General features: G+C 44.5%; 1 protein-coding gene across 1 annotated transcript; it reads right to left on the bottom strand.

Annotated features, from left to right (window-relative positions):
* Positions 1 to 190: 190 nt before the first annotated feature.
* COG4 (component of oligomeric golgi complex 4) lies at positions 191 to 27,392 on the bottom strand. Its single transcript, XM_008582315.1, has 19 exons — positions 27,213 to 27,392; positions 24,810 to 24,892; positions 23,902 to 24,016; positions 21,971 to 22,145; positions 20,940 to 21,133; positions 19,111 to 19,216; positions 18,431 to 18,588; positions 17,407 to 17,465; positions 15,194 to 15,327; positions 12,811 to 12,929; positions 12,108 to 12,274; positions 10,683 to 10,848; positions 6,492 to 6,554; positions 3,001 to 3,117; positions 2,312 to 2,404; positions 1,645 to 1,728; positions 1,308 to 1,409; positions 956 to 1,084; positions 191 to 743 (listed from the first exon to the last, which is right to left on the bottom strand). The coding sequence occupies exons 1-19, from the start codon at positions 27,381 to 27,383 to the stop codon at positions 609 to 611; spliced, it is 2,370 nt and encodes a 789-aa protein (XP_008580537.1). The 5' UTR covers positions 27,384 to 27,392; the 3' UTR covers positions 191 to 608.
* Positions 27,393 to 27,986: the final 594 nt, after the last annotated feature.

Genomic DNA, 27,986 nt, shown 5'->3' with positions numbered 1-27,986 from the left:
GCTTCTGGTGCTGAAGGCCCAAGAGGAGGGATGAAGGTCCAAGATTGGACAAGGGCTCCTGCTATCACATGAGTCCTGCAGGTAGCTGTGCACCATTCCAGGTGCAGGAGGAAGCTGAGGCCTTCAGTGCTGCTGCCGGATCTGTCCTGCCCCATAGCACCCAGCCCTCCCTGGAAACAGCACACTAGCATCTCTCCAAGGACTTTCTTTATTCAGGAATCATAAACATCACAGCCTCTCCTCAAAGTCAAAACTAATTCCCAGGTCTTCAGATGCATCCAAGTCCTCTAAGGCTGGCTGGGGCAGCATGTTTGCTGTAGTGTTTGAGGGTGAGAGAATGACCACCCATGCAGAAAGCTGGCCTGAGCTGGCTGCTGCCTGCTTTGGCTTTCCCACCTAATTAGGAGCCCACCTCTCTTGGTGGGGAAAGGCTGCTCCCAAAGCACCACCCAGCTAGGCCTGAGGGCAGAGCATGGAGTCCAGGCCTTGTTTCCTTGCTGCCAGCTGTCAGAGCTCCCCCGAGCCAGACAGCCTTGCTCAGCAACTGGGCTGTGGCCACTCAGAATGGGCTCTGTGGTATGATGGGCCAGGTGGACTAACGCTGGCAGCTACAGGCGGAGCCTCTTGATGTCTTCATTGCGGAAGTCTATGCGCAAAGCCAGCACCTGACGCACTTCAGCAGGAGTGAGGCGCCACGTCAATGGGCCGGAGTTGGCACCCCAGTAATCTAGGATCTCAGTCACCTGTGGAGAAGAACACAGCGTAGTCAGCAAGGCGGGGACTCTCTTAAGGGAAGGCCCGGGGCTCCACTGAGGGTAGAGCAGGGGTACCCAGGAAGGAGAAGGTGCCCCTCAGGGCTAGGCTGCTGGCAGACATTGTTTTGAGGGAATGGGAAATTTTGTCTTTACCTCTTTCCAGTCACTTTTTCCTGGCTGGGCAAGGGAGCCCCACATACCCGCTCCAGATTGAGGATTGTTGCCATCTGGGACAGCCGGGCAAACTTGTCTCGGATGGTCCAGGTGGTCACCGTGGTAAGGTAGGCAATGAGTGATCTCAGTTCCTTGTCAAACTGCAGACCACCCAGCTGCAGGAGAACACAGGGCCAGTCGCTGTGTTGAAGGCCTGGCTTTCTGGCCAAGCAGAACTGGCCTCAAATTGCTCTAAGGCCTCAGAAATGGGCAGGACTGGACCTAGATATGCAGGGCTGCACGAAGCAGACAGAGGGGACACAAATCTTGCGGTGGCATGACTTGTCTTCCTCAGAGGAGAAACGATAGAGCTGTGAACCCTTGCACCCTTGACCTTACCCGGTTGAAGGTGGATTTCAGCACCACTTTCTCCAACTCAGTGGCAACAAGGCTGGTCATGAGGCTGGTCAAGCTGTCATAGATGACTGGGGACAGGCTGACCTGCACATAGAAGCTCAACATCATCAGGAATCCCACCTAACCCCTCTGCCTGTGCACCAGAATCTTCAGGGTATGGGGATAGTTACATGAGGACACGGGGGAGTTTCTACAGGCCAGGGTTAGGAGGGCTTTGGGTCTCCACCAGGAGTGTGATGAGAAGCTGTAAGCTGCTGGTTTGAGCAGAGGTGGGTGATTCCATAATCACCTCTAGGTGACCCCTAGAGCCTCCACTCACCTTAAACTCTGCCATTTGCTGCTCCAGATTAAGGATGAACTGTTGTACCCAAGGGTCGTTGGCCTCATAGTCGTTGAATTCTTCCTATTGTCAGGAAGCAAGGTGGGTCACCATGTAGTAAGGTCACCATGGGCCTCTTTCTAAGTACCATTCATACTCACCCCACCTCTACGCTCTAAGAAAATAATGTAAGAGCTCCTTCCTCCTCTGTAGCTTCTGACTCATCTAGCATAAAACTAGCTTGGACACCCAGGCCGGCAGAAACTTCCTGGATCACATTTCCATCCAGCAAAGAGCCCTGGGCTGTAGCAGTGGCCAACATAATGTAGTAAGGCTCCTGGCATTTTATTCCCTATTGCATCTCATTTTCTACAGGAATGAATTTACTAGGCTAGGGGAAAAAAGCTCTACTCTATAATAGGTGGGCAAGAAGAGCCTCAATAAAAGGGAACGAGTCAAGACAAAAGTCCCTTCAGGTGTCCTCTGAGACCTTCTGACTGCAGGAAGCCACTGTTTCCTGGGAGGAACCTAGTCTTTGAGGGTGAGGGAAGCGGGCCTGGGAAGCATGTAAGGTCTAGTCTGTTCAGATGGCTCCACTGCCCTCCAGCTGGGGGTTGAGGGGTGCAGGATAAGCCCGGGCTTGATGGCTGCCTGCAGTCAGGCCAACCTCTTCGATGTTGTGGGAGACGGAGAGAAAGGTGTTGATCCAAGGCTGCACCTGCGGCTTGACTGCTGTGCTGTTGAGCTCTGTCAGTCCTTCCTGCACAAGGACAAGGTAGAGACACATCAGACACAGGAGGCACCCTGCCCCCATCCCTTCCCTTTCTTCTCCATCCATCCCTTGACTACAGGCATTCTGCGAGCTCTGTGGCATTCTGCAGGCCCTGTCGGAAGTATAACAAAGACAAACCTAATCAAAGAAGCCAGAAACAATGGGTCCCTTTCCAACTGTATGCTGATTCAGATCTGGGATAGAGACGAGGCCCTGATGTGGTTCTGGTAAACTCTCAAAAGAAGAGATTTCAAAGTGCCTGGTGCTAGGCCAAGCAGCAGGTTAGAATAGCCATGTTCCATTTCCTCTGAGCACCTTTCTGAGGGCTCTTGTCACTGTGGGGGCTAAGTGGAGACTTCAGAGGACAAGACCCTGGCTTATCAATGTGGCAACTGCGCTGCTGAAAAACCAACGGGGCCTTTAGTCTCAAGGGACTTGTACAGCTTCAGTGGCTTGCATGCTACTCCCTCACCCCTCCTCCACATTACCTTGTACACAGTGGGGCCCACAATAAGCCAGTTAACAAACTTCTCAGAACACCACACAGGAATAGGATTCCATCAGCAGTTGAACCTGGGGCTTACCTGCAAGAGATCTCGGAATTTGTTGGACACGGCAGCCAAGTCAGAAAGGCAACTGTCAAACTTGGCCTGGGCCTGCTCCCCTCCAATGCCCTGGCTGAACAGCTTGGTGCAGTCACTCTAGGGGAGAGCAGCGTGTTAAGACTACTGAACATGCCTGGGCCATGGGAATGTGAGGAGAGGCAGAGAGGAGGCCAATATACAACCAGCTGTTTCTTCTACTCCAGCCTTTTCTGGGAGCAGCTATGGCCTATTCTAGGCAAGGGCGCTATGGGCTTCAGAAAACCTGGGTTCTATCCTGGTGGCTATGCACTTGGCTCTCACTTCTCCCTTTGGAATATGGGGGTACCAGTGTCAGGGAAAGTGAGTAAGAAACATAAATATCAGGAATTTAATCATACCTTTAGAGTTAGACATTCCTAGGTTCAAGTCCTAGCTCAGTCATATATTAGTTAAGTGACCTTGGGCAAATGATTTCAAGTTTCTGAGTTTCGACTTGTCTATAAGATGGGAACACAAAGTCCTGCTCCCATGGTTGTTGTTTGAGAGTTGTATGAGGAGATGCAAAGTATTGAGGAGATGCAAAGTATTGCCACACAGTAGACACTAAATATTGTTACAGTTTCTACTTCTTAAATATTTTTGTCTGGCTACCAAAGGGAAATTGTCATGAATCATACCTAAGATTTAAGTGCTTACTGTGTGCCAGGCCCTGTTCTAAACATTTTACTTTTATTAATTAAAGTACCTATTCTCCTTAAAAAACAAAAACAGAAACAGGGCTGCCGGTTAGCTCACTTGGTTAAAGCACCATGCTTGATAACACCAAGATCAAGGGTTTCGATCCCTGTACTGGCCAGCTGCCAAAAAAACTCCCCCAAAACTTTGACCGTTAAAAAAAACACCTATCCTATGAAGTGGGTACTACTATTATCCCCATTGTACAGATGAGGAAACTGACGCACAGAGAAGTTAATAACATACCCAAAGCCACAGCAGTAAGTCATGGAGCTGGGATTCTAGCCCAGGAATTCTGGCTCCAGAGTGCCTGCTCCTAATCACTATTCTCTAGTAAGGTGTAGAGAACTTCACAGCAGGAACTGCTTGAAGCTCATGTTTTGGGTTGCCAGGAGCTGCCCACATTTCTTGTGGCCTCCTTAGAAGGCTTGTGCTGTTTTGGCTACAACAGGAGAAGCTGCATGGAAGAGTTGCAAAGGGACTGATCTAGCAGGCAGAAGACCACAGTTTCCACAGCAGCTCCAGCACTTACTATCTTTACCTAGCCCTTCAACCCCATCTGTAAAAATGGACATCAACACCTGAACTACCCATCTCAAAGGGCTGTTGATGTGGCTGAGAAAAAATATCTGTGACATGCAAATCTAAAGGGGTGTTTATGGGAATTGTTTTTTTCAGCTCTTTGCTATCCCTCTTTTCTTTGACTTAGCTAATTCTAGTGGCTCAGTTCTGAATTTCTAAAATTTCCCAAAATTTTACTTCAAAATCCAACAGACTAGGGCCGGCCTGTGGCTCACTTGGGAGAGCGTGGTGCTGATAACACCAAGTCAAGGGTTAAGATCCCCTTACCTGTCATCTTTTTTTTTTTTGTGTCTTTTGTCTTTTTCCGTGTCCGGCAACGGATCGCAACGGATTGCCCCCGTACCGGACCGGGGACCGATTGCAACCCTTGGTGTTGCTCCCGTGCCTCGCTCAGCCAGTGAGCGGGAACCGGTCTGTATGTGGGATCCGAACCCTCGGGCGGGAGCGCCGCCGCGCTTCCCAATCGGCGCACTTATCCAGTGCGCCACCGGGCCGGCCCCAACCTGTCATCTTTAAAAACAAACAAACAAACAAACAAACAAAATCCAACAGACTAATGTTAAGAATGAAGTCAGGAATACAATCTACAGTGCCATGACTTAATGATAGAACACATATTACATGGTAGACACTATACTATCAGTACATTGTATCACCTTATTTTATTCCATTTTAAGGTCATTTGGGGTAAATACCTAACCTAGTCCAGTTTACAGCACTACTATAAACTCTCACCTCCCTAGTCTCTCTGAGGCTCCTGCAAGTACTCTGATAGCTAGAGGGCCCTCCCTTCCCCGTGTGTTGGCTCCCAGCTTCAGTCTGGCCGGCCTAAAACCCACACTCACCCAGCTTGTGCACTGGGCCCTTTGCTTCTGCTGCCAAGCCTCCTCCTCCATACAAGTGCCCACTATGGAGGCAGGACCCCACCCACCCTTCTGTCCTAGAGGCTGAATTTGGGAGTAAGAATTGAGCCCCTCGTTTTCTAATTCTTCACAAAGTGATTGCTCCATGCTGTTATTTTTAACCGTTAATACACTCAATAAGTACCACTGCAATGACTCGCATGTACCAGCTGCTTTATATTACCACATTCATCTCACAACAACTCTGTAGGGTAGAGGTCTAGCCCAAATGAGGAGACTGAGGCTCAGGAAGGTTATAGAACTTGCCTGAGGCCACACAACTGGTGAGTGGTCAACTCTGGGACATCTGACTTCAAAGCCCAAGCAACTGCCACTATACCATGCTGTCTTCCTTTAAAAAACAATAGCAACTGGCTTGTACAGGGTTTGGTGAATCTTATCTTAATCTCTTATATTATAAAGGGCTTTGTTATTTTCCTTCTTTTTTTGGCAGATGGTCAGTACAGGGATCAAACCCTGGACCTTGGCGTCATCAGCACCATGCTCTAACCAACCAAGCTAACCAGCCAGCCCATGGCTTCGTCATTTTCATAAAGTGCTTTCATCCCTATTTTTCTTAGTGGCTGGCTGGTAAGGGGATCCAAACCCCTTACCTTGGTGTTACCAGCACCATGCTCTCCCAAGTGAGAAAGCGGCCAGCCCCTCAACCCTATTTTTTCATTAGGCCACCCAAGAAAGTCAAAGTAGGGCAGGATGGAGATCTATATCTGATTTCATGGATGAGAGAACTAAGGCTCACAGAACTAAGGGACTTGTCCAAGGTCACATGCCAAGTACATTCTGGAAAATCTAGAATTTCTGGAAAATCTAATTTTTTTTTTTTTTTGTCTTTTTTCGTGTCCGGCAACGGATTGCAACCCTCAGTGTCGTGCCCGTACCGGACCGGGACCGGCAACGGGATCGCAACCCTCGGTGCCACGCCCACACCTCGCTCAGCCAGTGAGCGGGAACCGGTCTGTATGTGGGATCCGAACCCTCGGCGGGAGCGCCGCCACGCTCCCAAGCGGCGCACTGTAGCAGTGCGCCACCGGGCCGGCCCTGGAAAATCTAATTTGAATTCTGATCTTCCAACTCTGAGCTTTTCCCTCTGGTCTGGAGATGTCTTGCTACCATGTCAGTCACCACGAATCCCCTGAAGTGTGGCTCAATGTCTTGGAATGCCCCAGTCCCCACAGGGATGAGTATACAGGGCTCTCTCTCAAAATGGAGAGGCTGCAGCTGCTGAAAGCTGATAGGCAATTTCCCCTGTACCTCCAGCGTCTTCTTCAGAGTGGAGATGTTTTCACTGCAGACTTCCACGTTGTTCAGAGACACCTGGGAGATGAGGAAGGAAGAACATGACTTCCTGCTCATTGGTGCTGGCTATGCTACACTTTCCGATGCCAGATTGGCTGCCAGCTGCAATAAATGAGGCTCAGAGAATGGTTGGCTTGAATTTAGACTCAGGAGAGCCCACACCACTGTCATCGGGCTGGATGCTTAGTTCTTGGATTGGGAGAATGTCACCCTTTCCTCTATGCCTGATGCTGGGGAGCAGAGCCATCAGGACCTCAGAGGTAGTAAGTCCAGGTTTCAGATCTTTTTGTTCCATGTTACTCACAGACCAGAAATGACTCAGGCACATAGGTCTGAGATAAATCCTGGGGCTCCAAACTGCCAAGCCCCGGTCAGTGATGCAAAGTCTGACATTGATTAAATGAAAGCTTCCAGAGAGCCTGCCACCTATAAGCACTCTCATCTGTCATCTCACTGACCTTGCCAGATACCCCAACAAAACAAGTATTATCAAGCCCAGTTCATATGAAGAAATGAGACTCTTCAGAAGGTAAAATGATTCACCAAAGTCAGCCAACAACTGATTAGCAAATGTTTACTGAGTGCCCACTATGTGCCAGGCACTGTTCTAGGCATGGAGAAAACAGTTAACAAAACAGACAAAATCCATCCCCTCAGAGTTGACATCCAGAAGGAAAGTCAGATAGTAAACAAATATATTATTATATAATGTCAGGTAGTGATAAACACCAGGAAGAAAAATAAAGCAGGTATGGAGACAGAAACTCAGGTTAACAAGGCTACAAAGCTGGTGCCAGGATTAGAATTCAGGTCTGCCTACTCTGCACCAAGGTCTCCTTTTTCATAACTCAACTGCCTTATAGACTAGGTGTAGAAGTAAGCCATAAAAAGCAGCATGTGACAAAAGCAATAATTAAGACACAGACTGCTGTGGCCATTTAGAGGAAAGAACTGTTTTGGACTGAGGCATTCAAGGAAGGCTCCATGGCAGTTGGTAGCTGAGATGAACCTAAAACGCTGGAACATAATTCTGATAGGAGATGACAGAGTACATTTCTCCACCTCCATTGGCCTCTCTAGCTCACTGTCCTATTTGATATTTTCTTCATGGTACTTATGGTTTTCTTTTTTTTTTTGTCTTTTTTCGTGACCGGCAATGGATCGCAACCCTCAGTGTCGCGCCCGTACCGGACCGGACCGGCAACGGGATCGCAACCCTCGGTGTTGCTCCCGCACCTCACTCAGCCAGTGAGCGGTCGGTCTGTATGTGGGATCCGAACCCTCGGCGGGAGCGCCACTGCGCTCCCAAGCGGCGCACTGTAGCAGTGCGCCACCGGGCCGGCCCTACTTATGGTTTTCTGATTCTGGGTTGTTTCTTGTCTGCCTTTTCCACTAGAATGAGACCCCACGAAGGCAGGGATCCAGACTGTCTTCTTCACTGCTCTAACTCTAGTACAGCAATGTCCAACTTTCTTGATGGAAATATTCTAAATCTGCACTGGTACCCCTAACCATGTGTAGTTACTGAGCACTTGAAATGTGGCTAGTACAACTCAGGAACTGGATTTCTTATTTAAATGTAAAGTTAAATAGCCACCTGGGGCTAGTGCTACCATGTTGGGCAGTGTAGCTCTAGACGCAGAACAGTGTCTGATGTGTAGAAGTTTCTCAATAAATATTTATTGAATGAGTAAATGAATTTATCCTGGAAAAGGAATAATATAAGCAAGTGCAGAATGGCAGAAAACCCCAACACAGTATTTGGAAATTAGCAGAGTCAGGTGACAGCCATGTGCAGGGAAGTGGAAGATGTAGAGTGATGGGGAGGTGGGGCTTGAAGTCTGACTGGGACTTGGGTGGTATGCTATGTCCGGTGGCCTGGGTGGCACCGAGGAGTCTTTAAAGCAGGTGAATGCCACACAAGCACAGCTGTGGTTTGGGAACTAATCCAGAGGCTGAGTGGGGGAAGAATTACAGTGTTTGAGAGGACCCCACTGCCTCTGAACTGGTGTGCTGGGGGCAGGACTAGGAAGACAGGAGTGAGGTAGGGAGGAGCCAAGCTCTGAGACATGAGTCAGAAGCTTCAGGATTTCAGGGTAAAAGGAGAATCCCAGCACCCCAAAGACGGAGGTTAGGAAGTCCCTCTCATCTTCCCCTGGGTACTTTCCTTGTCAGTGTCCTGCAGCCAATACTGAAAAATCATGTTGCTGACAGTGCTGCTTAGGCACTCTCCTGTGGATGGATAAGACCTTTCTTTAACATGCCACAACACAAGGCTGCTAACATAACCATGTATCCAGAGACAGCTGTCATGACAGCTGATGGATGAAGGCCATACATAGATGTTTCCAAGGTGTTTGAGGACACCAAAAATAATTGTCGTGAGGGGAAAATGGACTTGGGTTCAAACGGTATTGATTTCAAAGTTTCCCTTGTACTAACAGTCCTTGTTAGCATGGATTTACTGGGCTTCTCCCTTCCCCATGGTGAATGATATGTCAGTAGTTGGGGAATTCATCCTGACAGCCAAATGAATCAAGGTGAATAAAAAATAGGCCCTGTGGTTGGAGTGATGACATTTTAAGTACTGGGCATCAGGAAAACTGGAAACCTGTCACCAAGCATTTAGCATCACTTTTCTTTTTGGCATTATCTTCTGGGCCCTCAAACAATGAAAACTGTTTGAATGGTATGTCCTTACAGAGCAGTAAATGAGCGAACGTACACTGGCCATCCTTGGGGATGTGTGTAGTTAAGTGGTGGAAAAGATGACCGTAAAGGTACATGGGTTAGACTTAGGAGGTCTTAAACAAACTACCAGGCAAAGAAATCTTTGATTTAGCTTTGATGTGTTAGGTAGCAAGGAGCCAATGAAATATTTTTGGGCACAGAAATGAAAGAATAAGTTAAGTTCTGTAAAAAAATGAAACGGAATGCAAACAAAATAAAAAAATTTAAGTCAGTTCATGTTCATATGGTGCTGGTTGCTGGACATTTTGGCAAAGTTCTCCAAAGGTACCATATTTCAGAAGCAATAGTTTCTTGGAGCTGATCCTCTTTCTTGGCAACAACCATGATATCCCATATCAAATGAACCGATGCCCAGGAAAAATATTTCAAATGACCAGAAGTGAGTGGGGCTGTCTAAACAGTCTTCATATTGGATCTGACGACTAGTTACTGTGGGTTCCCCTGCACAGGGGTAGGGTAGATACCAGTAAGTTTAGGCTTCTGTCTCTGAAAGCAACAGCTCTTAACTCTTTTGAGGTCACAGACCCTTTTAAGAACTTGATAAAAGCTAAGGACCCTGCTTCCAGAAAAATGCATGTATACATTTTTGTACCCAACCCCATCTGTGGACTGTTGATTGACAGCTCTGCTACTGGATGTCTCCTTCAGTCTCTGAACCTCAGGAGTCAAGACTCAAGAGTATGGGCAATGTGGGGAAGGAGCAGAGTGGACCTCTGACGGCGCTGTTCCCAGTCATCCCAAGAGAGGCTTGAGTGTGAGCACAGGACTCATATGCGTTCTCTTTGGCTCATCACAAACTGGCTTTTACCTCGCGCAAATCCTTTCATTTTCCATGCTTCTCCTTCCCCACTCTCACACAACTGATAAGACTCACTGCTTCATCACATCTGTCATTCTGGGTAGCTAAGGGCTTTAATAAAGTCACCTTTCCAGAGGAAATTGAAAGCTTAAGACATGAGCTAGAAAAGCAGTCCTGGTAGGCCTGCAGGCTTGGCACCCACCCATGCTGTGGGCCTCTCCGCAGAGAAATGGTTTGGGGCCCTGACACAGGCGTTACAGTGGTTCTGTGGCAGATGTAAGCCATACTTGACACTCAGTGGAGCCCCTGGACACCTGGGCAGTGCTCTTGGGAATGGCACTAGGGGAGAGCTGAGGAGCCCAGCCTTCTGGCAGGGAAAAGTGCATGTCCTAGTTTAGGCTGCTCAGAATAGGTTCCTGGGTAAGAAATGGATTCAAAACTTTCTAGGAGCAGCTTTCCTTAAAGGAGGAATTTTCTTTCTATATAGGCACTGGAGGAAAAGTCTCCAGCTCAAGGCTGATTGCAGTGTGGTTTACAGGTCATAGTTTAGCCTCTCAAGATAAACTGACCCAGCTCCCAACCTGTGAGCTACCTACCAGGAAGGACAGCTTGGCCTCATCAGTGCTTTCGATGCCTTTTGTGTCAAATTTGCCCTGCTGCAGGCTGCTGTGCATGATGTTCACGGCACTTGTCACCCCGCGCTGGATGTCCTGTAAGGTGGTGGCTGGGAAGCCCATCCGCAGCTTGTTACACAAAACATCTCTGGGGAGCAGAATGGCATATGGGTATTGACAGTGCTCAATCTGGCCTCCAGGACAGCAGGGCCAGAGTGCCCACTATCCTGAGACAGCCACAGAAGTTGTTCTTTTGTGGGGAATAACCAATCCTTGAGACCACTGTAGGAGACCTAAGGAGCCAATGTATGAGAGTGACCAACACCCTCTTAAGGACACTGATGTAACAAGAACATACAAAGGATACTGGCCAATTCTTTACTTCTTTCTTTTTTTTTTTTTTTAAAGATAACTGGTAAGGGGATCTTTTTTTTTTTTTTTTCCCTTTTGTCTTTTTTCGTGTCCGGCAATGGATCGCAACCCTCAGTGTCGCGCCCGGACCGGGACCGGCAACGGGATCGCAACCCTCGGTGTCACGCCCGCACCTCGCTCAGCCAGTGAGCGGGAACTGGTCTGTATGTGGGATCCGAACCCTCGGCGGGAGCGCCGCTGTGCTCCCAAGCGGCGCACTGTAGCAGTGCGCCACTGGGCCGGCCCCTGGTAAGGGGATCTTAACCCTTGACTTGGTGTTGTCAGCACCACACTCTACCAAGTGAGCTAACCGGCCATCCCTATATAGGGATTTGAACCCATGGCCTTGGTGTTATCAGCACCACACTCTCCCAAGTAAGCCACGGGCTGGCCCTTAATTCTTTACCTCTTATGAGGCTTTTCAGATGTCACCACTGAAGTCCAACAAACAAAGAGGAGACAGTACAGCTTAGTGAAAGGCAGTACTGTGTAGGAGTTGAGAATAAGTTTTGAGTCAATTACTTCTAGACTCTATGCTCTACCACTTAGGAGGTGTGTGATCTTTGACAAGGGATGGAATTGCCCTAAACCCCAGTTTCCTTATCTGTAAAATAGAACAAATAACTCCTATCTCATAGGGTTATTATTAGGACTAAAAAAGAGCAGGAGATTAGCACAGTGCCTGGCCTTATAGCAATGGAAGCTATGTTATTATTACAACTACTGTTTTCATCTAAAGTGCCTCTTCTTCCTCCTAGGTCTGAGGGCCAACAGCCCCTTCAATACGGTCCAGGGAATAGAAATTTGGCCCATAAGTTATCTGGGTGATCAACAGCTGCCTGGAGCCAAAGATGTTGTCTAGAGACAGGAGCTTATTTCCTCTATAGAACTGAACTAGAAGCATAAGGGGAAAGAAAGGAAGAAACGAATGGGCCTCAGGAATCAACCACAACTAGGACCTTTCTGCCTAGAAAGGAGAAAGGGAGTCAGCCATACCTGAAGTCAGACTCCAGCTCTGTGGTGGCGAGGTTGATCATGGCACAGAGACAGTCGATGCTGGAGCTGGACAGAGCCCGCCCAATGCACTTCTTAACAATGTAGAAGACATCATCCACCATGCTGGAAGTCAACTGGCCCTTCTCGTAGGTGTCTAGAGCCACAGCCTACCCAAAAGGCAAAGTACCCAGTTCTGCGTGTCATGTTCTAGAAGGTTCTGGACACACTGGTCGTGGCTCTATACCTTGTCCATGTTTCTACCAACATGGCTTATCCTGGTCACAGTTTGGTGTGAATCTTTGCGAAAGTAGCTCACTTCCCTATTGATCAGTACCATTAGGAAATTAAATATTTAGGACCTTTGCTTTGGAGACATCCATTACCTAGGATGTAAGACATCAGGAGTGGCCCTACTTCCCCAAGGCTCCTCGCCCACTTATTTCCAGGGAGGCAGGGAACAAGTAGGCTCCCTAAGGAGTTGAGCTGTTCTTTTGTGATCCTGGGAAATAAGTCCCAGCTGAGAATATGAAGAATATAACAACTCCAAAGATGCCCTCTAACCATACAAAGCAGTGCCACTCAGTCTGCATGCAAAAGTATTCTCAAAGCAGGACTGAGAAATATGACATGCCTCAGCCATTTCTTTCAGCCTCGCTTCTTGGACAGGAAGCCCCATTTCTAAAAGATGTGTCCTATGTCTTACCTTATTGACAGTCTCCCTCATGAAGTACTCCTCCATGGTGATATATAAACCAATTAGCTCCTGCATGGTACAGCTCAATAGGCAGTTATTGAGGAGCTTGTCCAGACACTTCTGGTGTTCTAGGGGACAGCCAAGAAAGGAATACTCACTTTTCTTCCCCAAGGGAAATGGAGCAACTTTTTCATTTTTTCATGTTGCTTTTTAGTCTTCCTTCCAAATATGTACATATTTTACATGGTTATAACCACGTATAGATACAATTTTCTATTCTGCTTTAAAAAGTTATATCACACACCCCCGACACCTGCAGCCAGCCCAGCGACAACCACCAAGCCACAGCAAGAAGGGCCCCAGGTTCCCAAGTTGGGATGGTGGGAGTGAGGGCTTTTGCTACACCCCTCCCCAATATCTGCACCCAGCCCAGCAATGACCAAGCCACCGCTGGAAGTCCCCTGGTCTCCCCTGTGGGAATGAGGGGCAGGTACCACAGGCCTCAATCCCACCCCTCCTCCTTCCTCCTTCCATCCCATTTCCTTCTCCTTTCCCCTTTCTGCCTTCCTCCCAACTGCTCTGCAACAACATCCTAGAGTGTAAAAAAATAATATTAAAATTATATTAAAAAAATAAATAAAAAGTTATATCACGGGCCGGCCCGTGGCTCACTCGGGAGAGTGCGGTGCTGATAACACCAAGGCCCTGGGTTCGGATCCCACATAAGGATGGCCGGTTCGCTCACTGGCTGAGCGTGGTGCTGACAACACCAAGTCAAGGGTTAAGATCCCCTTACCGGTCATCTTTAAAAAAAAAAAAAAAAAAAAAAAAAAAAAAAAGTTATATCACAAATATATTCCATGTTTCTACATACCTTACTTAAAGTTCTCTTCTTTCTAGCTCACTTTAATGACTATGTGGCATTTTATCAGGTGGATAATCCATTATTTTTAACCACTCCCCTATTTTTAGACATCTGGGTTATTTCCAAATGTTTTGCCATTATTGGAGATAATTAGAAATCACAGTAATTAGAGATTATAGTGAACACTTTTGTACAAATAACTTTTTACTCTTTTTCCATTATTTCCTTAGGATTAATAAATAGGAGTCAAAAGACAAAGTTTGTAGGGCAGAGACTAAAATCCATTGAATATAGAACATTTCATTTTCTAAACCAGTGCTGTCCAGTAGAATTTTCTGTGATGATGGAAATGTTCTATATCTATGTTGGCCAATATGGTGGTTACTAGCCATGGTAGTTATTGAGTACTTGAAATGTGACTAGTGGGACCAAGGAACTGAATTTTAAAATTTATTTAATTTTAATTAAATTTGAATTTCAACAGTCACATGTGGCTGGTGGCTATTACATTGGATGGCATTGACATTGATAAGCACCAAACTCCAAATGAGCACATATTCTCCTTTAAATACTGATTCAATAACTCCACTATCGTGTATTGTTGACACGACCCATGCAGAATGCCACAGATGCTGGGTGGGTCTCAAGTCCCCAGTTTAGAGAAACCCTGCAGATAACCTGCCCAGCAGGAATTAACTGGTCATCTTAAAAACCTGGAGAGTTAATCTGTAAATGAAATTGGATTGTGGAACACCTTATTTTTCAATGTCATTTATCCCTTCAAAAATTGTGACTGGGGAGCTGGGAGACTAGGAGCGGGTGGAAGACTTTACTTACATTATATACTCTTTTTTTTTAAAGCTTTATTGCAGTCAAATGCTCTACCACTGAGCTATACCCTCATTAAAGCTTTATTGGAGTATAATTTATATTCCATAAAATTCACCCATTGTATGTGTACAATTCAATAATTTTTAGTAACTTTGCAGATTTGTGTAACCATTGCCACAATCCAGTTTTAGAATATTTCTACTATTCCCAAAAGTTCCCTACTTCATTTACATATACCTTTTTTAAAAATTATTTTTATATTTAATTGACATATAATAATTATACATATTTATGGGGTACAATGTGATGTTTGGATACATGTATACAATATATATATTTTTGTATTATTTAAATTACCTATCTATCATGTGCGCATACCTCCTTAAATCAAACAACAGAACTCTAAAGAAGAGCTGGGTGGAAAGCACGGTGTGGAGAAAAGAGCAGAGGAAAATCATCTAAAACTGGGTATCAGTTTTCCTCGTCTATAAAATGAGCAGATGACCCCAAAGGTCCAGTCCAATTCTAAAATGCGGTACACCTAGATGTCCTCCTAGGAGTAAGTTTGCCCACAGACCCCCAGAGGCTAACAACCTTTAACTGTTTCCATAGTAAGAGATCTGTGGCTTAACTATCACAAAGGAGTGCCAACTATACACCCCAGCCCTCCCAGAGAAGATGGGAAACATGTTTTACCTTGCTTTACTTCTTCTGAGGCCATGGAATCCCCCACCTCAAAATCAGAGCTGATCCTCTTCCTGAGGAAGCGTAAGTATAGTTCACTGCGGGCATTCATCAGGGTGACCTCAGTCAGAATGGGGTCCAGTTCCCTAAGACACATGGAGCAGAATGAATAAGGACAACACTGGATCCCTCAGATAAAAGAGCCTGAGGCAAACAGTCCCAAACTCTCCTTCCCCAGCGGGCCCATAAGGACCCTGGTTCTGCGGGCCTGATTATAATCAGAGACAGCTGTCAAAAACACTGTCCATTTACCTGTTTCACTAGAATCATTCACCCCCTAAAATTCTGCCAGGGCTAAATAAGAGATTGGGGAGGTGTGTTTTCTTATATGGTTTGAATAAAAATTATCTATGCCTCATGTGAAAGAAAACATACCTCCCCAATCTGTAATTTAGCCCTGGAAGGATTTTAGGATACATCATTAAATTGTGTCCTAAATCCCACTCATCTATCCCAACAAATAGCCAAAGCAATCTTGAAGTAAAAAAGTTGGAAGACTTCCTGATTTCAAAACTTACTACAAAGCTACAGCAGTACCATAAGGATATGGAATAGAATTGAGAGTCTACAGGTCAAATGATTTTCTTTCTTTCTTTTTTTTTTTTTTTAAAGACCGGTAAGGGGATCTCAATCCTTGGCTTGGTGTTGTCAGCACCACGCTCAGCCAGTGAGCAAACCGGCCATCCCTATATAGGATCCGAACCTGTGGCCTTGGTGTTATCAGCACTGCACTCTCCCGAATGAGCCACGGGCAGGCCCTAGGTCAAATGATTTTCAATGAGAGTGCTAAGACAATTCAGGGAAAGAATGGTCTTTTCAACAAATTGTGCCGAGACAACTGATATCCATATGAAAAAGAATAAAACCCTACCTCACATTATATGCAAAAATGAACTCCCTCTGCATACTGAAGTCCTTTTCAAAATATAAATCTGGTCATATCACATGATTTCCATAGCTCTAAGGATACAAGAGCCCGAATGGCCTGACCCTAATGACCTCTCCATATTTATCTCATTTTAGGTTCTCCCCAACTCTTTGCACTTCATCTACACTGACTTCTTTTCAGTTTTTCAAATATACAGGACCTTTGACCTTTGTACATGCTTTCCCTGCTCTACCTGAACACTTCTTTTCTCCTATTCACTCTTAAGGTCTCAGATCTAAGGTCATTTCCTCAGGAATTCTCCCTTGAACTTCCCCAGATTAGGTTACATCACCTTATTACATGCTCTCCTGTATCTTATAATTAGTATTATTTCATAATAGTTAACAATACAAACTCTAGAATCAGACTGCTTGGATTCTACTTTTGGCTCTGCCACTTTCTAGCTGTATGACCTTGGCAAGTCATTTCATCTTTCCAGACTTCAGTTTGCTCATCTGTGAAATGTTTATGGATTAAGTCAGTGATTTTCAACTGAGCGCAATTTTGCACCCCCCAGGGGATACTAGCATCTAGTGGTAAAGGCCAGGGATGCTAACCATCTTACAATGCACAAGACAGTCCCCCATAACAAAGAACTATCCAGCCAAAATGCTAGGAGTGCAGAGGTTAAGAAACTTTGCATTAAATCGTTTATTTGTTAAGTGCTTAGAACAGTGTCTGGCATATAGTAAACACTATACTCATATATGTGTTAACTATCATTATTTTCTGTGTACTTTACAGATTTTAGGTGCCACAAAGAAAGAATTATGTCTGTTTTGCTCACTTTGCTTGCTGCCGTGTTTGGCACATAGTGTATACTCAGTAAAAATTTCTTGATTGAATGAATACATTTTTTATTTTGCTGGATTTTTTCTCTTTTTTAAGGCAAGTCAAGTGAAGCAGTGGAGTGAAAAAGGAACAAAGACATCTGTAACTGGTTGTGATCAGTTAGTTGCAAACACCATTGCACTTGGACCCACCTGTTTGGTTTTTCTTCTAACAAGCATATATTACTTTTACTATAAAGAGTAAAAATTTAAAACTTTAGGATAGTAGTTACCTTTGGGGAGAGGGAAGAGGAGAGTCACTCTGGGGGCTTCAAAAGTACTGATAATGGTCTATTATTCTTAACCACACATTTAAAAACAAAGACCACATTGTAACAGAGTAGTCTGAATTATAAGGATTACCAATTCAAACTCCTATGGGCTGAAGAAAAGGGTAGTATTATTACCTTGGTTCGATTTTTTCTGTTGCAGAATTTCTCATTAAGCTGTTCTGGACATGCCGAAACTGCAATACACCACAGAAATGAGAATACTCTTCCCCACCCTCCATGTATCTGCCTCTTGCCGGTCATGCCAAATTTTTGGCATAGAAGAATGTTTATGTTTAGTTTGCTTTCCTTCAAGCCAGAGATGAAGATGATGAGCCAAAGATTTGCTTTAGGTTTTGATGCTAATGCTCACCTCTATTACTGCACTTAAAATTTATACTAATGGTGTTCTGATGGAATACAGTCTAGTCTCCTAGCCTGCAGTTCTAGAAATAAAATTGTAAAAGGCCACTCCTATTTCTATGTCCTACTTTTTTTTTTTTCCTTTTTGTCTTTTTTACTGACTGGTAACGGGATTGCAACCCTCGGTGTCGCGCCCGTACCGGGGACCAGCAACGGGATCGCAACCCTCAGTGCTGCGCCCGCACCACGCTCAGCCAGTGAGCGGGAACCGGTCTCCACATGGGATCTGAACCCTCGGTGGGAGCGCCTCCGCACTCCCAAGCGGCACACTCTCCAGTGCGCCACCGGGCGGCCCTCTATGTCCTACTTTTACTTTCTCTGCTCAAAGGAATGGAAAAATAAAGTTCTGAAAAAGCAAGTGTTATCGTCAGCACTTAGGGAACTACTGGGAAATTTGAGACAAATTAGTTGACACTACATAGGACTTTAGGGGATAAGATTTTCATTATATCAACAGAGGGCACTGTCACACATTCTGTGATAGAAAACCGACTTAACATTTCTGTTGTGTTCCTTTCAGGAAGGCCTTTCTATTTCCTTTTTAGTTTTTTCCTGAGGCCATCATTTCTACAAAGTAAGTCCAAAGTAAGCTGGTGATGGACAAGATTCAGGCCAGTCTGCATTTCCCACTGATTTTTCTCTGTCTGCAACTTTTTTCATTTTCTCCCCCTCCAATTTATTCTACTCAGTGTCCCTGGCTGAAGCTGCTTCCAAACCACCTGCAGCTTCCCCTGCTCACCTGCTGGTGGTAGTCCCTCTGCTTGATGAACTTGTCCACCACCTTCTCCACCTGTCTGTCACATTCTACCTGCAGATGTTTGATCAGGGTATAAAGTCTCCCCAGCCCGTAATAGGTCTCCACTATTGGTTGATGGGTCTCCACAATGCGGGCAATCCCTAGAAGGAAGGCAGTGGAGGACTAGATTCCAAACATTCTTCCCACAAAATAAACTCCTTTCTCCCATCCAGGACTAACCCAGGTCTAACTCAATCCTTTTTGGCTTCACCTCCCGAAATGAACACAAATAGTCCTAGTCAGTGCTAGAGGTTGCTAAGCAAATTTATTTGTTAAATATGCACAGTGCTTGGTATACCAGCAGGCATTTGATAAGTTATATTGATACTGTTTTCTACAGCAGTGTCTTTGGAAATCAGCATCACTCTTTCCAGTAATTTATTTTAGGGTTAAATTTACTCTCACATAGTTTGAGGACTAGGGAGGCTCAAAATACCAGAGAGACTCCAACTAATCTTTGTTAATAGGATACTGGATCTAAAAGTTAATTCTCTAGTAAATCAACACACAGTAAACTATAGGATTAAGTTAAAGGCATCAGGCTAGAGGGGAGAGAAGAAAGGCTAGAATGCCAGCATCAGACAGAAATGTCTCCAGTCTCCCCAGAGTAGTGAAAGACTTGCCTTCAAACAGGAGAGTGAGTGTATCTGCGAAGATGACTGCAGCTCTTCGATCACTCATATCCATCCCTAGCACCAACTGCAGATTCTCTTCAGCTTTACTGGCCACCTGAAAAGAGCAGAACAACCACATATGAGGCCAGCCTCATACCAGGTATGTCTCAGTTTTCCAAAAAGGCTTTCCACTGGCTTTCCTTTTTTCCATATTTCCCTTGATGCCTGGAAGCCCAGGCAGCTCAGAGGAATCTCCTTTGGTGGCCTCTGGGCTGTCTGAGCCTCAGGCAGGACAAGGAACTTGAGCATGGTAGTAGCTTTTCTTGTATTCAGAGGTATAAATAATGCTTTTCTTCTCCCCAAAAATATGGACTGCCATTAGCCAAGGGAGAGAGTCCCCAGTTTCAATAATCTTCTCAAAGTACAAATTGTTATCATTAATGGTGCTTTGTTGAACAGGACAAGAAATCTGGGTACTGTGGAAGGGACTTTTATTGGATTAAAAGTAGAAGCCAAGGGCCAGCCCGTGGCTCACTCGGGAGAGTGTGGTGCTGATAACGCCAAGGCCACGGGATCGGATCCTATATAGGGATGGCCGGTTAGCTCACTGGCTGAGCGTGGTGCTGACAACACCAAGCCAGGGGTTGAGATCCCATACCAGTCATCTTTAAAAAAAAAAAAAGTAGAAGCAATTTCTAGGTCTCAGACAGCAAAGTACTGATTAAAAAGTACCATAAAGCAGTTGTATTTTATTTTTAATTAATTACATTTTTAGAATGGAGAAAACACAAATTTAAACATTCAAAAGGAACAAAGGAATGTACAGCAAAAAGTGGTTCTTCCTCTTACCTATGTCACCTGACCTCCTAATTCCCTGTTCCAAAAATATCCTAGGCTTATACAAGCATCTATCTTTATTGCCACTCCCCTAATTTTAAACAGGAATGATGGCATACTGTTTTGTTCCTTGTCTGTTTAAAAAAACCACATATGTTAGAGAGTAAAATATGTTACAAGTATGGAACTGTCTCATTTTTCTTAATGGAAGAACAGTGTTCTGTTATAGAGAATTGACGGAGAGAAGGATGCACCGACATACTCGTATAGCTAAAAAAAAAAAAAAAACCCTCCGCACATATGCCTGTTGGATGTGCTTCTCTTCATCTAAGGGGTGGGTGTGGGGAAGCCCTGAGACTTTACCCAAAATATGTTTCTTTTTCAGGATTTAACCTTAATTCGCCTCACCTCCTTCATCTCAATGTGGCTTATTTTGAGATTCAAGGCTGGTTATGAAGTCTTACAACCACTAATCAAGAGTTCTAATTGCTCTTAAAAGAAGACAGTTCCTGACTGACAGCCCAAAAAGGGTGATTTAACTCATCAGAAAACTTGCATTTTGGGCCGGCCTGTGGCTCACTCGGGAGAGTGTGGTGCTGATAACACCAAGGCCCCGGATTCGGATCCCATATAGGGATGGCCGGTTCGCTCACTGGCTGAGCGTGGTGCTGACAACACCAAGTCAAGGGTTAAGATCCCCTTACCGGTCATCTTTTAAAAAAAAAGAAAACTTGCATTTTAATTTTCCTATACTTTCACCTGGCCTGTTGGAAATAAATGTGCATCAGCAGATGTCCAGGCCATGCTTGGTACACAGTAGCTGGCAACAGATATGTTGACAACTGAATGTATGCATCCAGTCCTGCCAGGCAATAGCAAGAGCAGAAAGGGAAGTCATACGCAGAAGAGAGAAATTACCCATAGAAACTGGATCCATTCAGTGCCCCAATCTGCAGGCAGAGAGCCATACCATTATCTTGCCAAGTGCTCAGGGTCCATACCTGCTTGCAAAGGTATTCTGAGAACTTGCTTAATCCCTCCTCATGCAAACCCAGCAGTGGGAAGATCTTGAAGAAGCGCTCCACCTGGGGCAGATCCCCTTCCTTGGTGGCAATGGCAAACTTCTCTGCTACAATGGCTTTGAGACGCTGCTCAGCTTCCTGCAGCAATTTCAGGTTGGCATCAATCATACTCCCTGCTCAATGGGGAGAAAATAAGAATTAATGTAAAGAACGGAATTGTGTCAGGTCCATGTCCTTAGTCTGTGCACTACTATTCACTTGACAAATATGTATTGAGCATTTCCTGTATACAAGATACTGTGCTAGCAATATAGATTATTTAAAGGTGAATCAGCCACAATTCTACTGTCATGGAAGTTAAAATCAAATGAAAGAGATAAGGTTTATGTACAACTAACTATAATAAAATTCAGTGTATGATAAGTGTCATAAGAAAGGTGCCCAAAAGTCATATTTCTGGCTGAAGTAATCAGAAAAGGCTTCCCAGAGAAGGTGACATTCCATCTCAGAGATGGGCAGGATTTTAATATCTGCATAAGAAGATATACATTCCAGGGAAAGGGAATGAAATAAGCAAAGGAATAGAAGCAGATATACAAAAAGAGTATTTGCACAGTATTGCAAGTAGCATATGCCCTGGCATACAGAAGAGCTCAACAAATATTTGCACATTGAATGGATGTATGAGTGAATAGCATGAAATAAGGCCAGAGAGACAGGGTGAGTCAAGATCAAGGAAGACCCAAAATAGTAGGCTAAGAACCTCATTTTATACATAGCCTATTTGGTTAAATGCAAAGAACCCACTGGTCAGAGAATCAGTAGATCTGAATTCATTCTCCTTTTCCATAAAATTGAAATAACAACACTTGCCCTGGGATGGTATACAGTGCCTACTATCAGACAAGGAAGCTTCCTAACAACAGATGCCTTTTTCCTGGTTGAGTTTGCCTAGTTCAGATCACAGATGCTTGTAATTAAACTAGAAGTCAACAGTTTGGGATGCTGACCTTCTTTGCCCTGTCGGCTAAGCTCAATGACTGACTTGTCCAGGCACAAGTAGCGATGAATGTGGGCTGCAGCCTGCTCATAATCTTCATTCCTTAAAGCAGTCTGAACTCCATCCATGCAGAACTTCAGGTCCAAGATGTCATCAGCTCTCTGAATGGCCTGATATAGGCGGTTCTGCAAAAAGACTTGGTGCTTAGAAACAATATCCTATTCTTTCAAAAACATGTCTCCCAGAGGCAGGGTGATTTGGGAGCTAAATATGGTTAATCACAGGTCCTTTACAGCTTTTACTGGCAGACTCACAACCACCACCGCTACCACTCAAAAAACTGTTATTGATGATCATCAAGACTACTGACATTAATGTAGTCAAATCATTCATTTTAATGGAAGCAGGAACAGGGATAATCCATATTTATATTTGGCTTATTTTGTTAAATTTATAATAGAATCAGAACGCATTTGACATTTTGGGAATATAACATTGTAAACCAAGTAATAAAGTAAGCAAAATATGTGGAAGGTATTTTTCTTTTAAAACAAGCAAACATGTTTTAAAAAAAAACCTTGATATGTGAGTTAGTGGATATGAGGCTATAGTGTTTTGTGGTGAAGCTGTTTTTGCAGAATCTGAACAAACAGATGAGGAAGAGTTATGCTATTTCACAGGGGCAAACTGAGTCTGGGACTGACTTGTTCAAGAACACAAACCCTGTGCTATCCAATACAGTTACCACTAACCGCAAATGGCTATTGAGCACTTGAAATATGGCTAGTCCAAATTAAGTGTGTATGTGTAAAGTACTGTCAGCCCTCTGTATCTGTGGGTTCCATATCTGTGTATTCAACCAACTGCAGATGGAAAATATTTGGGAAAAAAAAATTGTCTGTACTGAACATGTACAGACTTTTTTTCTTGGCATTATTTCCTAAACAATACAACACCTATTTACATAGCATTTACATTATATTAGTTATTATGAGTAGTATAGAGATGATTTAAAGTATACATAATGCACAGATTATATGCAAATACTAAGCTACTTTATATCAGGGACTTGAGCATCCTTGGGAGGTCCTGGAACCAATCCCCCATGGATACCAAGGGATGACTGTATACACCAAATTTCAAAGACTCGATACAAAAATAAAGGTAAAATATCTCTTTAATGTCTATATTACATGTTGAAATGGCTTTTTGGATATAATGGGTTAAATAAAATATGAATATTAAAATTATTTTCACCTATTTCTTTTTACTTAAAAAAAAAATGGCTACTAGAAAATCTAAAATTATGTAGGTGGTTCATATTAGAGTTCTTTTTTTCCAATCTGGGCAACTTTTATTTCATTTTCTTACCTAATTTCCCTGGCTAGAACTTTTAGTGCAATGTTAAAGAGACCTACCAAGGTCAGACATCCTCATCTTAGGGGGAAAGTATCCCATCTTTTACCAGTAAGTAGAATGTTAGCTGTGGATTTTTCATAGATGTTTTATACTAGGTTGGGGAAGTTCCCTTCTATTCCAAGTTTAAGTGTTTTTATCACAAAGGGGGATTGAACTCTGTTCAATGCTTTTTCTGAGACTATGAGGTGATTATGTAGTTTCTGTCCTTTATTCTATTGATACGGGGTATTAATTAATTGACTTTCAGATTTTAAACCAACCTTGCATTCCTAGGATAAATCCTACTTGGTCATGATATATAATCCTTTTTCACATGTTGTTGGATTTGTTTTGCTAGTGTTTTGTTGAGGATTTTTATGTCTATATTCATAAGAGTTATTGGTCTGGAGTTTTCTTGTGATATCTCTGTCTGGTTTTGGTATCTCAAATTAGATTTCTATTGGATGGTGCTGCTTTCATCTCTAATGGTAGCTTCTTTACTGCCATCTACTAACTCAAACATCAAGAACTCAGTGGGATTACCTTGGCCAGGTCAAGCTGACGGACTTTGCTAGACACATTCTCGGCTAGGTTGCAGGTAAAGGTGATCATTCCAGCCAGCTGCTTTGCATCTCCCTCAATCAACTGCAGGTTGGGACTGTAGACACACATTGTCGGCACACATACACATCCATAGGAGCAAAGGGTAAGAAGAGATGGAAACATTTTTTTTGCAGATGGAGACTATGTCTCGTACTTCTCTTGTACCTCCCCACGACTCAGCTCAGTTCACTCTACACACAGCTTTTTTTTTTTTTTAATCTGACTGGTAAGGGGATCTTAACCTTTGACTTGGTGTTGTCAGCACCACGCTCTCCCAAGTGAGCTAACTGGCCATCCCTATATAGGGATCCGAACTGTGGCCTTGGTGTTATCAGCACCACATTCTCCCAAGTGAGCCATGGGCCGGCCCTAAAAAATTAATTTCTAAAACTACTAAAGACACCCCTCAACACATACAGCCAAAAAACTAGAGAACAGATTTTCTCAATTGCTAAGTGAGCATAAAATGCCCTAAACAACCTGAGAGGATGTTGAGATCAAAGAGCAATTTTTATGACTAGCAAATACACGAAGTCTAAAAACAGTGGTTCTCAAACTTGAGCTGAATCACCCGGTAGGCCCCACCCCAGAGTTTCGGATGCAGTAAGTTTGGGGTGGGGTGCCAGAATTTGCATTTTTAACTAGTTTCCATGTGATGCTGGTACTGCTGGTCCAAAGATCTTTGAGAATGACTGAATTATATCCTTAGATGTTCACTTTACCTTGAGGTAATGCTTCTCTATATTTCAAACTCAACTGGCAGTAACAGAAAGTTAGGAAAAATAATAACTTATCCAATGGACCCTGTTGGAATTTATAATAGCTCTTGCTGAGATACACAGACTCACCCCATTCGGTGGAGAGTGACCATCTTACTTTCAATGGTGTTTTGGTGTTCCAAAAGAGCATCCAGCTCTCTTTCTACCACTTTCTGAAACACAGAGACACATTTTGTAATCAGAATTGTCAGAAGGAACCTTAAGAATTATCTAAACCAACCACTTAGCTGAAGGGTGAATCGCACTTCAAATTTCTTCTTTCCTTTCACTATGTTCCCCTCAGATTTTAACAAACAACACTTCATTTTTGCACTTATCACACTGCATGATTATTACCTTATACATTATTCCATCTAGTAGATGAGCACCACAATGAGAGGAAATAAACTTTCATTCAATATTAGCATAGTGCCTAACAGGAAGGCATTTTTTTTTTTTTTTTTTCAAAAAAGATGACTGGTAAGGGGATCTTAACTCTTGACTTGGTGTTGTCAGCACCACGCTCTCCCAAGTGAGCTAACTGGCCATCCCTATAAAGGGATCCGAACCTGTGGCCTTGGTGTTATCAGCACCACACTCTCCCAAGTGAGCCATGGGCCGGCCCCAGGAAAGCATTTGAAATGTATTGGCTAAACAAATGAAATCCCCACAGTGGCAGTGACAAAAAAAATCTCTTCTTGGTGGATAGTCAATAACCAGAGAAGATAAATAAAATTCTATTTCAGTAAGCTACTTACTGTGCTATTTCAATTTTTGTAAATTTCTTATGATTCAGTTTCTTCATCTGTAAAATAGGGGTAGTAACACATACCCCGTAAGACTGTTGTGCAAGTCAAACAGGATAATACACAAAGTGCTTAACACAGCATGTATGGTATTCTTCAACAACAGTCATTAATATTAACTACACATTTTTACTAAAGTAGACCAGTAGAATTAAGGGAAATGTCCTCCTGCCAGTCACAAAATACAATATAGAAGTCATATATTTCTGTTGGTAAGATCTCCTTAATTTTTTTCCCAAAGTATTGATTGATTCAATGAATGCAAACTTAGAAATGTTGAGTACTGGGCCGGCCTGGTGGCGCACTGGAGAGTTGCGATCCCGTTGCCGGTCCCTGGTACGGGCGTGACACCGAGGGTTGCGATCCCGCTACCGGTCGTTAAAAAAGACAAAAAGGGAAAAAAAAAAAAAATAAAAAGAAAGAAATGTTGAGTACTGAATTTTAAAATACATCTTGCAGAAAAACACACAGAAAATGTTAAGAGTTGGTGCAAGGTAATATTTGAAAATATTCAAAGATATTAATAGTCCCCTAATATCGCCCCCAGGCTGAAACTGCCTTTTGTGCTCAACCCGACTTAAAAGTTCGTTTTGGGAAACAGCTGCTGAACGTTTAGGTCAGAGCTTGGATCTCTTCCTTCTGACTGGCAAGGAACACAACTGACATTCAAAAGTGATTTAATGGGGTCAGCCCGTGGCTCACTCGGGAGAGTGCGGTGCTGATAACACCAAGGCCACGGTTCGGATCCTATATAGGGATGGCCGGTTTGCTCACTGGCTGAGAGTGGTGCTGACAACACCAAGCCAAGGGTTGAGATCCCCTTACCGGTCACTTTTAAAAAAAAAAAAAAAAAAAGGTGATTTAATGGCATCAGATTGCCACGGAAAAGGAGGGAGGAGGCAGGATATAGAACGTGATGAATTGAAAGGAATCTTAGAATCTAGTTCACACTCCTCATTTGACAGAATGTCAGGGGTACAAGAGATGAAGTGACCTGTCCAAGATTAGACAGTTGTGCTTGAGTCTTAAAAGCTCAAACTTCTACAAAGCTGTGCATTTAACCAAAGCGCTAAAATTACATCTACAAATCATTCCCCTCAAGAGAAAATCTTAAAACGCTTCAAGAAGTTTATTTGCAATGATTTTCCGCTTAAATAAGATAACAGGATGAAAGTGTTTCATTAATATTAAATTGCTAGGCCGGCCCGTGGCTCACTCGGTAGAGTGCGGTGCTGATAACACCAAGGCCACGGGTTCGGATCCTATATAGGGATGGCCGGTTCGCTCACTGGCTGAGCGTGGTGCTGACAACACCAAGCCAAGGGTTGAGATCCCCTTACCGGTCATCTTTAAAAAAAAAAAAAAAAAAAAAAATTAAATTGCTAAACCAATGCAATTCTCACTCTAACTTTACTGCGGTGCAGAAACCAGTGACTGGGCCAGGTAAATCAATGGGGGGAGGGGGAGAGGGGAGGGTGCACGGTATCGCCTAGATACCAGGGAAAACGAGTGAACAGAGTTGACAATCTCTCCAAACACCCAGCTACATTCCCACTTCTTGGGTAGGTGTTTTTTTGTTCCCCCGGGCAAGGAGAGAGCTTCCCACAGCCCGGATTTCCCAATACTGACAGCTCCTACGCCCCACTGTCCCTGGATCCTCCTGGAAAGAGGAGGCTCGGCCCCCCACCTCCTCTCCGCAAAGCCGTTCGTACACAGCCTCCAGCTCCTGCAGCTCTGTCAGGGAGCGAATGAGCTCGGTGGAGATTTCGGAGCAGCGGCTTCCTCCCACCCCCTCAGACGGCGGAGGCACGGCTGACAACTTCGGAGCAGATCCGCCGTCCGCCATCTTGGTCCCCATTCGGCGTTTCCGGGCCTGTGAGGTCCCCTCCCCGTTGGCGCGGCAGGTCTGTGGGCTGCCCACAGAAGTGCCCGACGAACTCCTGTTTTTTAAGGCTACTTAAAAAAAAAATCTATTAATTTTCCATTCTTCTGGAAAAAGTGACGGTAATAAAGTATATTTAAATAATTTTCAATGCTGTGTGGAAGCCAGACGGAAGCGTTTAAAAAAATATCTACCTCCTACAGGAGCGGGTTGGGTACCTCTTTCCGCCGCGCGCCACTGGGAGGCCCCTGTCTTGAGGGCTAATGGCGGGTGTCAGCGGGTTGGCGTTGGCAGTGGCTTAGGCCTTGAAGGGACTCAGCATCCGTCGTGTATCTACGCCATCCTTCCCGCTGCAGGGTAAAGAAACGGCCTCTCGACTTCCCCGGGCCCGGGCGGATGGACAGTGGCCATGCAGGAGGGGCTCCCGGCGCTTTGGTTGCGGATGGGGGGGTTCTCAGAGGCAGCCTAGGCCCGAGAGGTCCGAGCAGGGGAGGAGGAAGAGGATGAGCTGTAGTGGAACGCTTGGGGCGCGAAAACGGCTTTCTGAATTCGCGTCCTGCGTCTGTTCGTGGGATGGGA

This window comes from Galeopterus variegatus, unplaced genomic scaffold (genome assembly GCF_000696425.1).
Source record: "Galeopterus variegatus unplaced genomic scaffold, G_variegatus-3.0.2 Scaffold2565, whole genome shotgun sequence".
Classification (NCBI taxonomy): domain Eukaryota; kingdom Metazoa; phylum Chordata; class Mammalia; order Dermoptera; family Cynocephalidae; genus Galeopterus; species Galeopterus variegatus.
This window is presented reverse-complemented; position numbering and strand designations above follow the sequence as displayed.

Excerpts from the sequence above, each read along its gene's own strand:
- COG4 (XM_008582315.1), bottom strand. The coding sequence starts at position 27,383 with ATGGGGACCAAGATGGCGGACGGCGGATCTGCTCCGAAGTTGTCAGCC. Across the intron at positions 22,146-23,901 it reads GTCAGCTTGACCTGGCCAAG|AACCGCCTATATCAGGCCAT; the intron begins GTAATCCCACTG and ends GTCTTTTTGCAG. Across the intron at positions 19,217-20,939 it reads CAGAATACCTTTGCAAGCAG|GTGGCCAGTAAAGCTGAAGA; the intron begins GTATGGACCCTG and ends TGCTCTTTTCAG.